Raw genomic sequence first — 13,491 nt, 5'->3', positions numbered from 1 at the left:
GCAAACGCGACCCGCCATCGGAGGGTCTTCTCCCCCGGTCCACGTGCCGGTGCTCTGGCTGTCGGTTCCTCCGAACTGCGGGTTCGACTCTGATGGCCGACCGATATGAAGCGTTTCCAAAACGAACCGTCTGACTCGGGGGTCCCACCACGGGTTCCGCAGCGGGGTGGAAGTTCCACCTCCCCACTTCGCCGCGGAGTGCCAGGCAAACACCAGTTTCTCTAATCCTCCACTGTTGCATAGCGGCCTTAGTCGGCTGCGGCATTCAGCAATTGGCCTTGCTCCGGGCACCAGTTCCCTCGGGGACCACGGCTTGGTGGCTTCACATGATATAGGGTCGACCCTACTTCATCACAGGCTACCGGTTTGATCCTGCGTAACAACCACATATGCTTGTCTGCAAAGAGGGAACTGCCTGGTCCCGCCCTGGTGTTCCTCCACGGCAGGGGTGGGGAACCTCCGGCCCCCGGGCCGTATACGGCCCACGAGACCTTTTGCCACGGCCCTCGAGGCAATTTATAAACATAGGCAAAAAAGAAAAAAATTAAAGAAATGTAGAGCGCAAAAAAACAAGCGAATGCCTGTTTTTCCTGGCCAAGGTCAGGGTCCTTGAACACAACACGAGCCTAACGTGTCCTCACGTGGTATATGTCTCGTCTGACTTGGATACAGTTCTGACGGAGAGCACCAGAACACCGCTCCGGCACTTCCACAAACTGCAGTACCCATAAGGAGCCGTACACATGCCGCAGTTTCTGCGTGGCTGTGTCTTTAGTTGAAAGCCCAGTGGCATCTGTTCATCTGTCACACTGATCATACAGTCAATAACTTTGTTGTTATTAGCATCTGGTTAGCTAGCTATGCTAACGAATATAAGAAGCTTTTTCTCCAACCAGTGAGGTAAAGGCACATCTTTATATGATCATTATCGTTATACAAAAATAAGAGAATAAAATACTATGACAGTAAATAACAGTTGTTATTAATAAACAAGAATCCAGTTTGAAAGGGGAGTGATTTGTAAAATATCCATAAAGAAAAAGAAAATCTGCTTCCAGTTCTGTTGCATCTGGGTGTTGAGAGATGTTTCCATAGATCTCCTAATGTTGCTCTCAAAGTGCACCAGATGGATGCTTTCAACTTCAATATTTAAAAAAAAATCTTCCTGGGGACACCCCCCTAGAGGAGGGTAGGTCCCCCCCACTTAAATCATGTCCACATGGATAGGAAACTAAATACATTTGCACACATCTTGTGTCCATATCTTTCTGTTTTGGTGGACATGCCACACCGTGCACATGCATGCGTGAGTCATGGTGAGATATCTGGATTCAGAGGTTGCGTTTTCTTTGCACAGCATGAAAGAAAGGCCAAATGAATGGGCTGTGATTTTAGTATTTTTAAGCAGAGGTCAATAATGTGTACGGCCCTCGGAGGATGTTGGAAACATTTAAATGGCCCTTGAGAGGAAAAAGGCTCCCCACCCCTGCTCTACGGCTAGTGTCCAGCCGTCAGCTGTGCTATCAGCAAATTTGACCCGCCATCGGAGGGCCTCCTCCCCGGGTCCACGTGCCGGTGCTTGGCGGTCGGAAGAATGATATTTTGCAGGACATGACGGAGCTCCTGAGTCTGCACTTTGAAGCTCCTGGAGCGGACAAAGATATGTGTATTTGCCTGAATGATGGAAATAAACAAAGAATGATATTTTACAGGACATGACGGAGATAGGTGTATTTTCCTGGCTTTTTGGAAATACACCAAATGTGATATTGCAGGGCAACACGGAGCTCATTTACCCATGTGATGTTGTGCAGTACATTACTGAGCTCATTTAACGACATGGAGTACCAGGGGCACTAAGGGGCACTAAGGTCTTACCCGGGTGTCCTTATGTGTTTAGTCAGAGTGAGAGTGCTTGAGTTTGGGTACACAGCTTTGCCAGGCGCACCCACTCGTGGAAAGACGAACTATGACAAAACAGTTAAAGTGTGAACCTCCAGCACAGGGGGGGGGGGTGCCGTGAAGAAGGCCGAATATGGATGCTGATGGGCGGACGGTAAAGCACCGCAAAATCCACCCCCCTTATAGGGTTTCCAGGGGCATGAGGTTCTGTAGGGTGTGATCATCTGGGTTTAGTCCGTGGGGGAGTGCTTAAGTCCGGGGGCCCGGGGTCTCACGGTGTGCAAGGTTATGGAAGTGCCCATGTTAGGGAGACATGCTGGAGGTCTGTAGTCCGTCCTTTGGTGGTCTGTGAGGGGCTACAGAGAGGTGCTTTTCGCGGTCTCTCTCCTGGAGGAGTGAAATAACCTGAGTCCCCATTTCAGGGACACATGCTGGAGGTCTCTCTCCCGAGAGTGGACGTCCATTGCCTCTAAATAGAGGTAGGGACTTGAGAGGGGACTCGAGAGGTGACTTGAGAGGGAACTCGAGAGGAGACTTGAGAGGTGACTTGAGAGGGGCCTCGAGAAGGGACTTGAGAGGGGGCTTGAGAGATGACTTGAGAGGGGACTTGAGAGGGGACTAGAGTAGGGACTAGAGTAGGGACTAGAGTAGGGACTAGGGTAGGGACTAGAGAAGGGACTTGAGTAGGGAGAAGGGACTTGAGAGGAGAGTAGGGACTGGAGAAGGGACTAGAGAAGGGACTAGAGAAGGGACTGGAGAAGGGACTAGAGTAGGGACTTTAGTTGGGACTAGAGAAGGGACTTGAGTTGGGACTATAGAAGGGACTTGAGAAGGGACTTGGGAAGGGAAAAGAGTAGGGACTGGAGAAGGGACTAGAGAAGGGACTGGAGAAGGGACTAGAGTAGGGACTTCAGTTGGGACTAGAGAAGGGACTTGAGTAGGGACTGGAGATGGAACTAGAGTAGGGACTGGAGAGGGGACTAGAGAAGGGACTAGAGAAGGGACTTGGGAAGGGAAAAGAGGAGGGACTTTAGAAGGGACTAGAGAAGGGACTAGGGAAGGGACTAGATGAGGGACTTGAGAAGGGACTTGAGAAGGGAATTGAGTAGGGACTAGAGAAGGGACTAGAGAAGGGACTTGAGAAGGGACTAGAGAAGGGACTAGAGAAGGGATTTGGGAAGGGACTAGAGAGGGGACTTGAAAAGGAACTAGAGAAGGGACTAGAGGAGGGACTAGGGGAGGGACTCGAGAAGGGAATTGAGTAGGGACTAGATAAGGGACTAGAGAAGGGACTGGAGAAGGGACTAGATAAGGGACTAGAGAAGGGACTGGAGAAGGGAATAGAGAAGGGACTAGAGGAGGGACTAGAGAAGGGACTAGACAAGGGACTTGAGAAGGAAATTGAGTAGGGACTTGAGTTGGGACTAGAGGAGGGACCATGGCTGCTGGGGCCGGAGCCAGGGCTGTGTGGGCCGGTACTGGACCCGGAACCAGGGCTGTGTGGGCCGGTACTGGAGCCGGAACCAGGGCTGTGTGGGCCGGTACTGGAGCCGGAACCAGGGCTGTGTGGGCCGGTACTGGAGCCCAAAGCATGGCTTCTGGGGCTCGGGCTGCTAGCCTGGACTTGCGTCTCCTTCTCTTAGATGGCTTTTGGAGGCTCCGTGGACCTCCAAAAGCCAGACGAGTACCCAAGAACGGCTCCTGGACAGGAGCAGGAAATGGGGAAGAAGCAGGGGTTGACTCCAGACGGAACACACCGAGACGTATGGTGTCAGGTTGGGAATTGGGAGGCAGGGAGCTAGCATGCCTGGGGCTAGCAGGCCGGGAAACAGGTTTGACCTGGAGGCTGGGTAGGAGTCCTCTGACTCCTGCCCAGCACTCGGATCCAGGAACTCAAGGGCTGGTCTACGGAGTAGGACTCCTGGACTAGCCAATCACCCTCCTTGGCCGCAATAGCGAGAGCGTCCGCTCTTCGCTGTCTGTCGGCCAGAGGGAGACGGGCACAATGACAATGAGCACATGACACCTGCTGGGCGAGAGCTGTGTGCGCGTGCTCCGACCCCAGGCAGGATGCGTCTGGCATGAGCAGCAAACTCCAACACAACCCTGTGTACTCATGTTTAAGGATCTTTTTCGAGGTGGCTCTGAAAAGAGCCTTTACTCTTTAGTGTCTCTACAGTGCTTCAGTGCCGCGGTGCTGAAGAACAGAGGGAGCAGATTGTCGGGCCTCCTTCCTATTTATACCGGAAGGTAGCCCAATCATGCAGAGTGGGAAGGCTCCTGGCATAGACGGCCTGCCTGCAGACTTCTAAAAGGCTCTCTGGCCAGTTATAGGTGACGACCTGCTGAGTGTGCTCAGAGACAGTCTAAGTAACGGGAGGTTGCCTCTGAGTTGCAGGAGAGCTGTGCTCACTCTCCTCCCTAAGAAAGGAGACCTGCAGGAGATTAGGAACTGGCGTCCTGTGTCTCTACTCTGTACCGACTACAAGCTGCTTTCCAAAGTGTTAGCGACGAGGCTGAGGAATAAAGTAAATAAAGACGCTCTCTTAGCATCCCCTCGAGCACCGTTAATGTTTAAAGAGCCCAGCTTTATGTCACTCATAATGAAATTATAGTTGCATCCTAACAAAATCAAAAACCTGGCTGAAGATAAATTAAAAATTAAAAATAAAACCAAGATGTACTTATTCATAATTCTTTGCAGTTTCCTCTCTAATCCTCTGAAGTATCTTCTTTAACCTTCTCTGGGCCGCTGAAGAAAGGTTCCCTAAGGCTTCTGGGCGCCGCATGAGAGCCCTGGCAGCATCGTGAAAGATCTGCAAATCTGCAAAAAAGTCCTCTACCTTCACCCCTTAGTTTCCGCCAGAAAGGATCTGATCCTCTGGAAAGAGGACTCCTCTCCCTTTGCTACCTCAACGATGTCAAAGAATGACTCGCTGTCACTGTCCTCTGGGACTCCCTCTGGGACTCCCTCTGGCTGAGAGGAGGAACACAGCAACTCCTTCTTTGACACCTTCCCTGTTTGAGTCACACTTCCTTTGCTCACTTGTTTGTTTTTTCTTTTAACAGGTAACTTTAATAAATCCTCATCCATTACCACATCCTCCAGAACAGACTCAGCCACTCTGGCTGCAGTGTGCTCACTATCTGCTTCCTGTGTGACCTGAGTGTCCGTGTGTGTGATACTGTGTGTACCGGCTGCCTGTGTGCTTTCCACGCGTGAGACCGTTGGCTCTGCCACGGACCGACCGACCTGCGGCTCCACCAACGGCGTTTCCGCCGCGGACGCAGCCCCGGCCGTGGACAAAGCACCCGGTAGCGGCTCTGCCGCGGACACCGTCGGGCCGGCTGCGAGCGCGGACACCACGGGCGCGTCACCCGCCCTCTCCGGGCACACGCGGATCTGGTGTCCTGCCGCTCCACAACCACAACATCTCAAACTGTCAGACGTAACATGGACAGTATACACAAAACCCTTCATCCTTCTTCAGGACATAAGCACCTGTCTCCTAAAAGACACCACGTGCTTGAGGTGCGGGGATTTGCAGCCCTGTCCGTGTCGAGCCAGCTCTCTCTCCAACAAATCGTTTCTCAGAAACGGGGGTACATTTGAGATGAGGACTGTTTAGCTGGAGTGACAAGGGGTAGCACGGGTAACAGCGTCCCTTTAATCACTAGCCCGCTCTCCACCAGCTGGTTAGCTTTCTCCGTGCAGTCTAAACAAATAACCACTGCACTGTTCACCACACTCCTCCCCCACAGCACAGGGAGAGAGAGAGAGAGGGGGAGAGAGGGGGGAGCGAGAGAGAGAGAGAGAGAGAGAGGGAGAGAGAGAGAGAGGGAGAGACAGAGAGAGAGAGAGGGAGAGAGAGGACAGAGAGGGAGGGAGAGAGAGAGAGAGAGGGAGAAGGGGGAGAGAGGGGTAATAGGGTGAGGGAGGTTTTTCGTGCTTTCTCTTGGAGGCTCGCTCTCTCTCGTTTTCTTTCCTCTCTCTCTCTTGCTTTCTCTCTCTGCTTTCCTCTCTCTGCCTCAGAGCTACCTCGCTCTCTACTAACGGCCTAGAGAGAGAGAGAGGAGAGGAGAGGATGTGAACCCGTGTCCTCTCGCGTTAAGAACAAGACCAGGAAGATCAGAGACGGATCAGAGACGGGTCAGAGACGGGTCAGAGACGGGTCAGAGACGGGTCAGAGACGGGTCAGAGACAAACAAGACTCTCCCGTCTCATCCTGTAGGGCTGGGCATCGGTTCAATTCCCACCATTCTGATCTCGAGTCCGGTTCTTACCGGTTCTCGAGTCCGGTTCTTACCGGTTCTCGAGTCCGGTTCTTACCGGTTCTCGAGTCCGGTTCTTAACGGTTCTCGAGTCCGGTTCTTACCGGTTCTCGAGTCCGGTTCTTAACGGTTCTCGAGTCCGGTTCTTACCGGTTCTCGAGTCCGGTTCTTTGAGGGTAACAGAATGATACGTGCTTCTTCCACCAGAAGATTACATTTATTAGAGAAACTTTTCCACAGGTTAGTTTCCAGTAACATCACGTGAACCCGTCTGTGTTCCCTGCTCTGCAGCCGACCTGAGCCCTGAGGCTGCAGCTGACCTGAGCCCTGAAGCTGCAGCTGACCTGAGCCCTGAAGCTGCAGCTGACCTGAGCCCTGAGGCTGCAGCTGGGCGACTCTCAAAGGACCCCCCCCCCATTTAAAGACAGTTCTTGTTGAGAAGAACCAGCATCTGCCTCTCAGGCGTACCGGGAAGAAAGGTCTGAACACTTTAAAGCAGAATGCTTCAATCTGGTGCACTTTGAGCAGAATGACTAGAGACCTGATCTAGGGGGAACGTAAACACCCAGATGACAAAGATCGGTTTACATTTTAATAATTAAATAAGTATGTGAGCATAACCAGTAACCCATAGCAACAACACATACATGTAACGTGTTTTATGTTTGTTGTTCATTCAGATCTTATTTTACTATTTTATTTATGCATATTTTTTTATCTCTCCAGTTTAAACGATGTGTCTGGTTTACTGTCCTCTAGTTTACACTGGAATGATTTCAAACCTGTTTCATCCCAATCATTATAAAGAGAGCCTTTAAATATGTGTTTACATCGTGATCAAACCGTTTGAGACGCACTGAGACAACTGAGACTAAAGTGAACTATCTCAACACAAATAACAACAGCTCCCTCCCTCTCTCCCTCGCTCACGCGCACTGTGGCTGTGAGCTGCGGTTGCCAGATAAGCCAACATCCCCCATTTTCATCCCTTGCAGCGCGCATCATACAGGGCGAATGAAACGTGTAGCCGGGGTGGAAAGGGTGCTACATTTACTTAATTATGAATGTCGTTACATCGAGGCCAAACATCAGGATGAGCGCCAACGGCCAACACATTTGTTTCCTCCCAGAGCTGTCAGCACGGCGCCTCCACAGGTCTGGCGCCCGAGGCGAACATTTATAACGCCCTGGTCCCAGGTTACGCGGTAGGAAGTGTCGGTACAACCGCAACGTGTGGGTTGTTGTCGTTGTACTAACTGCGGTCAACTCAGCCGTCTCTCCAATCTGCTTGGTTAAATGAGCAGTTCTTCATTTTTGAGTGCGCGATGTATAGCGCCTTTACGGTAATCGCTAGAAGCGGCACTGACGAGAAGGAAAGAATGCATGCTTTTTCTGCTTCATGCGATACAAATTATTTTTACCATGAGTTCTTAAAAAAACTAACACTGTTTGACTCAGTACAATAAAATGAAGTACTTTTACTGTCTTTTTTCTGAGTAATACTCTCAATTCCCTCCTGAGAACAAAAGCATGCAACTTCTGCTATATTTGATGAGATAAAATGATTTTTAGCGATACCTCCTTAATAAAAGTGATACTGTTGGACTCAGACTACTACCACAAGTACAATCAAGTACTTTTACTGTGTACTTTTGAGTAATACTCGTTTAAACTCCTGTCCTGAGTTCAATAATGCATGTTTTCTGCCATCTTTGATGAGAGATAAAATGATTTTGTGCAATAAGTTCTTAATGAAATTGGTACTGTTGGATTCAGTACTACTTGGACTACTACCAAAATCATTTTATCTCTCATCAAAGATGGCAGAAAACATGCATTATTGTACTCTGGAGGGGAGTTTGACAGGGGATTACTCAAAAAGTACACAGTAAAAGTATTTGATTGTACTTTTGGTAGTAGTCCAAGTAGTACTGAATCTAACAGTACCGATTTCATTAAGAACTTATTGCACAAAATAATTGTATCTCATCAAAGATGGCAGAAAACATTCTTTTGTGTACTCAGGACAGGAGTTTAAACAAGTATTACTCAAAAAGTACACAGTAAAAGTGCTTGATTGTACTCGTGGTAGTAGTCCAAGTAGTACAGAATTCAGCATAACCGATTTTATTAAGAACTCATTGCAAAAAATGATTGTATCTCTCATCAAAAGGGGCAGAAAACATGCATTATTGTACTCTGGAGGGGAGTTTGACAGAGTATTACTCAAATAGTACACAGTAAAAGTACTTGATTGTATTTGTGGTAGTAGTCTAACATGTACTGAGTCCAACAGTACCAATTTTATTAAGAACTTATGGCTAAAAATCATTTTATCCCTCATCAAATATCATTGATTGATTGATCAAATATAGCATAAGCACTTGTTCTACCGTCAGCGCCACTTCTCATGATTACCGTAAAGGCGCTATTAATCGCGCACTAAAAAGTGAAGCGCTGCTCATTTGACCAAGCAAATGCGAGAGACGGCTGATTTGACCGCAGTTTGTACAACAACAACAACAACAACAACAACAACAACAACGCTACACTTTGGGTACAACGCTCCATCTCCGGCCCCTTCGCAGTCATACAGTAGGCTACGGAGAGCGGCGAGAAACATTTCCTCAGGCATCGAAAAGCGGAACCGAAATTCACATGTCTAAATGATGCTGTTGGAATCGAAATGTTGGAACCGGTTCCGAACCGGAACCGGTTCTCGGTACCCAACCCTATTCCTGAAGTTTGATTTGAGTTAGCATGTTGTTAGCATGTTGTTAGCGCAGCTGCAGCTGTTAACATCAATAATATAAATAAATGTTATAATAAACACATGAGAGCTGAGTCTGAGCTGAGAGGCACTTCACTCTGAAACGGTCACTTACCGAGAGATGAACGAGGAGGAAAACTGCTGCGTCACAACGGGAACAAAGTGAAAGTAACTTCTGACACCGGAGGTCTCGAGGTCCCCACAGAGCAGAGGAAGGGAGAGAAGGTGAAGTGAACCATCAGCTTCACCCTGTGGCAGCTCATGGTATCACAACTACTGTCAGTGCATATTACGGTTTTTCTCGATTGCGACACATTTAGTTTTTTAATTGCTCAGTTTCTCAGAACTCTAAACCCAATTCACAAAGCCCGCACCCGAGGGTGCCGAGCAGCTCCTCTCTGCTGCTCAGCAGAACTCACACTACATGGACACCACATGCAAACTTTAGCACCAGATATAACTCCATTCCTAATGCTAGATAGTTTGAGCACCCAACTACACACTGCTGAGCACACTCCAAAGCACTCTCATCTGCTCTGCTCTGTGCAGAGAGGGCTCTGCAGAGACAGACTGCGGGTTCACAGAAACACACACATGAAGAAACACAAACGAGTTGTTGAAAGAAATCACATTGTATCAAAGACAACACTGAGCAGCCTCTCAGCTGCTGCCCCGCCTCGTGGAGCTGCTGCCCCGCCTCGTGGAGCTGCTGCTCCGCCTCGTGGAGCTGCTGCCCCGCCTCGTGGAGCTGCTGCCCGCCTCGTGGAGCTGCTGCCCCGCCTCGTGGAGCTGCTGCTCCCGCCTCGTGGAGCTGCTGCTCCGCCTCGTGGAGCTGCTGCCCCGCCTCGTGGAGCTGCTGCCCCGCCTCGTGGAGCTGCTGCTCCCGCCTCGTGGAGCTGCTGCTCCGCCTCGTGGAGCTGCTGCCCCGCCTCGTGGAGCTGCTGCTCCGCCTCGTGGAGCTGCTGCCCCGCCTCGTGGAGCTGCTGCTCCGCCTCGTGGAGCTGCTGCTCCGCCTCGTGGAGCTGCTGCTCCGCCTCGTGGAGCTGCTGCCCCGCCTCGTGGAGCTGCCTCGTGGAGCTGCTGCTCCGCCTCGTGGAGCTGCTGCCCCGCCTCGTGGAGCTGCTGCTCCGCCTCGTGGAGCTGCTGCTCCGCCTCGTGGAGCTGCTGCTCCGCCTCGTGGAGCTGCTGCCCCGCCTCGTGGAGCTGCCTCGTGGAGCTGCTGCTCCGCCTCGTGGAGCTGCTGCTCCGCCTCGTGGAGCTGCTGCTCCGCCTCGTGGAGCTGCTGCCCCGCCTCGTGGAGCTGCTGCCCCGCCTCGTGGAGCTGCCTCGTGGAGCTGCTGCTCCCGCCTCGTGGAGCTGCTGCCCCGCCTCGTGGAGCTGCAGCTCCGCCTCGTGGAGCTGCTGCCCCGCCTCGTGGAGCTGCTGCTCCGCCTCGTGGAGCTGCTGCTCCGCCTCGTGGAGCTGCTGCCCCGCCCCGTGGAGCTGCCTCGTGGAGCTGCTGCTCCGCCTCGTGGAGCTGCTGCTCCGCCTCGTGGAGCTGCTGCCCCGCCTCGTGGAGCTGCCTCGTGGAGCTGCTGCTCCCGCCTCGTGGAGCTGCTGCTCCGCCTCGTGGAGCTGCTGCCCCGCCTCGTGGAGCTGCTGCCCCGCCTCGTGGAGCTGCTGCTCCGCCTCGTGGAGCTGCTGCTCCGCCTCGTGGAGCTGCTGCCCCGCCTCGTGGAGCTGCTGCTCCGCCTCGTGGAGCTGCTGCCCCGCCTCGTGGAGCTGCCTCGTGGAGCTGCTGCCCCGCCTCGTGGAGCTGCTGCTCCGCCTCGTGGAGCTGCTGCCCCGCCTCGTGGAGCTGCCTCGTGGAGCTGCTGCTCCCGCCTCGTGGAGCTGCTGCCCCGCCTCGTGGAGCTGCTGCTCCGCCTCGTGGAGCTGCTGCCCCGCCTCGTGGAGCTGCTGCTCCGCCTCGTGGAGCTGCTGCTCCGCCTCGTGGAGCTGCTGCCCCGCCTCGTGGACACCCCGAGCCGTCCTCCTCGTGTTCCTCAGTCCTTCAGACAAAACAAAGACAATTGATGACCATTTTAGTTTTCACTTCATTTCTCTGTAAATTGCATGAAATGATGAGCTGATTGTTGTTGTTGTTGTTGTTGTTTGTTCTGAGTGTGTGAGGACCCCAGGAGGAATAGCCAGTGCTCATGCTAGTGCTAACGGGGACCCTAACGAAGACAGAGACACAGTGCTGGTCAGTCGGAGTCACCACAGTGCGCTGTGCAGGATGTGAGTTCAGCTATAGTCTGCTTCATGCCAACAGCTCAGTGACGCAGGAAGTGAATACGTTTCACACAACAGTCGTGAGCTCCGAGACGTCGTGAGCTCCGAGACGTCGTGAGCTCCGAGACGCCGTGAGCTCCGAGAGTCCAAACATCTGGAACAAACTCCCAGAAACCTGCAGGTCCGCTGCAACTCTGACTACTTTCAAATCCAGCAAGAAGACTTTTCTCTTTGCCGCTGCTTTTAATTGAACTATTCACATCTTAAACTGCACTGTAACTTTTATCTTTTAATGTTTATTTTATTATCTTTTATTTTTAATGACTGATTTTAAATGCCATTTTCTAAATGTCTTTCATTTTTTGTAAAGCACTTTGAATTGCCCTGTGTTGAAAGGTGCTATATAAATAAACTTGCCTTGCCTAATAAAGATTTCATGTGACACATACAATGGATTTGTTGATACAAATCCATTGTATGTGTCACATGAAATCTTTTATTGGAGCATGAAATCTGAATTAATGTGAATAAATGAACTCTAGGTTAACGGTTCTCTTGCTATCACTACTCACCGACACTATAAACCTTGTCCCTCATGCCCTGACAACACCGGTGAGCACACCTTCATCTCGGCTGCACTGCTGCACGTGTCCTGACTTGTAGTGGTTCTCTCCTCTATCTACGCTCTTCTTGTCATCTTTGTAAAACGATATCAGACTGGTCATTGACACAGCCATGACTTCTAGTTAAATTCAGTGTGGCTCAAATGAAAAGCTTTGTTAAAATATGCAAGCACGCGGAAGTCAAAGTCAGCTTTATTGTCAACAATTCTACATGTGTTATACATCCAGAAATATCGAAATATCGTTTCCCACAGTGTGACATGTATACATAAAACAAAACGGGCCTAGATAAACGGGGTATACAGTTTAAAATGTCAATATATTTAAAGTGTTCAAAGTGCAGTTTCAGTGCAAGTCAGTTGAAACGATCTTAAGTTGGCGTGACGTTGAAGTCGTGCGACCCTGCTGCTGGACTGGCTTGTAGTTCGTTTATAGCATAACGTTAGCATTTTGCTTCTGCGACTAGATTTATGATTCAAAAATTATAAAAGTAGGGGAGACATGTGGAGATTATCCGGCGGAACAAAACGTGATCCTTCTCTTAAATGTGTGTCAACCACAGACCTTATTTCGAGCTATTTCCCAAAATCCTATGGAGAGATTGCGTTGCGTTTTTCACGAAGGAACCGGAAGAAGTTTACTTCCGGGTTTTACGACGCGTCACTGCGGTTCTCTACAGCGGGCCCTCTGTGAATGTAGAGAGGGACCAACAAGCTCTCCCGTCTTCACATAACTCGCAGACGGCATTTAACCCTTCACATTCCAACAGAAACTGAACAGGCAGATTCCAAGGATTTATTTATTTGGAAATGTTATTTTAAACACAATTAAATCAAGTTATTTTGGTAAAACTAATGAAAAATGTAACAACAACAAAATATTAAAAAATATATTTTACAAAAAATGTTTTTTTTTTATGTTTTCAAATATAATTTTTTAGAATATCTTAGGCCCTCACAGAGGGCCCAGAGCCGTATAATAGAAGAGTTACGACAACGGAAGTCCAAACACGGTTATCGTCACGTGGTTCCTGGAGAAGAGGATCGTCCCCGGAGTTCATGGCGGGCGATGTGAATGCATTGAAAACAGGAGATAGAACTACGATGTGTGGTAATCATTAGTGAATAAAGCTTTTGATTTGCAATATGTATACAACAAGTCGATGTGTGTTTGTATTTACATCAATATGTTTTAAAACATAAAATAGAATGTGCTAATATTAAGTGATAATATCAGGATTAGTGTGAACAGCTAGTGTACATGTCACTAACAGCGCCTTGTTAAAGAGCCTGTTCTGTTTATTTATAGCTTTGAATTCTTTCAACCCAATATTATCTTCTTAAACCTGTATGGTAGTCAGGAGCTCCACTTTCTAATGTTTGATAGATTTAGAGGAGGGGATCTAAAGTAACGCTTTAACATTCAGATTGGATTCATTTCCACCATTTTCTTAAATCCATGGTAGTTTCAGTAATCCCCATGGTAACAGAGGACACAAGCTATCTACATGACTAATGTCGTCTTTATGGCTTTCAGAAAGGACAGGAGACCGACAGGTGACTATCAAAGGACGAGCAGCAGCAGCAGCATGATGATGATGATGATGATGATGATGATGATGATGATGATGATGTTAAATGTGTTGTTTTAGGAACATCCATTGCAAATACA

The 13,491-nt window shown here is 49.7% G+C and overlaps 2 protein-coding genes across 4 annotated transcripts in view; both read right to left on the bottom strand.

The window, feature by feature from the left end:
• Positions 1–9,150, bottom strand: part of LOC117444219 (NLR family CARD domain-containing protein 3-like) — a 36,482-nt gene extending 27,332 nt beyond the window's left edge. For 2 of the 3 annotated variants that reach the window (XM_071202709.1, XM_034079875.2), the window contains exon 1: positions 9,060–9,150. The gene's annotated coding sequence lies outside the window, so the exon portion shown is untranslated. The remainder of the gene's footprint in view (positions 1–9,059) is intronic. The other variant, XM_034079876.2, reaches the window with a different exon arrangement.
• A 454-nt stretch (positions 9,151–9,604) lies between these two features.
• On the bottom strand, positions 9,605–11,794 carry LOC139433625 (filaggrin-2-like). The gene is made up of 2 exons (XM_071202708.1): positions 11,770–11,794; positions 9,605–10,974 (listed from the first exon to the last, which is right to left on the bottom strand). The coding sequence occupies exons 1-2, from the start codon at positions 11,792–11,794 to the stop codon at positions 9,605–9,607; spliced, it is 1,395 nt and encodes a 464-aa protein (XP_071058809.1).
• Positions 11,795–13,491: the final 1,697 nt, after the last annotated feature.

This window comes from Pseudochaenichthys georgianus, unplaced genomic scaffold (genome assembly GCF_902827115.2).
Source record: "Pseudochaenichthys georgianus unplaced genomic scaffold, fPseGeo1.2 scaffold_755_arrow_ctg1, whole genome shotgun sequence".
Taxonomy (NCBI): Eukaryota; Metazoa; Chordata; class Actinopteri; order Perciformes; family Channichthyidae; genus Pseudochaenichthys; species Pseudochaenichthys georgianus.
Note: the sequence above shows the minus strand (reverse complement) of the source record. Positions and strands in the feature narration are given on the sequence as shown.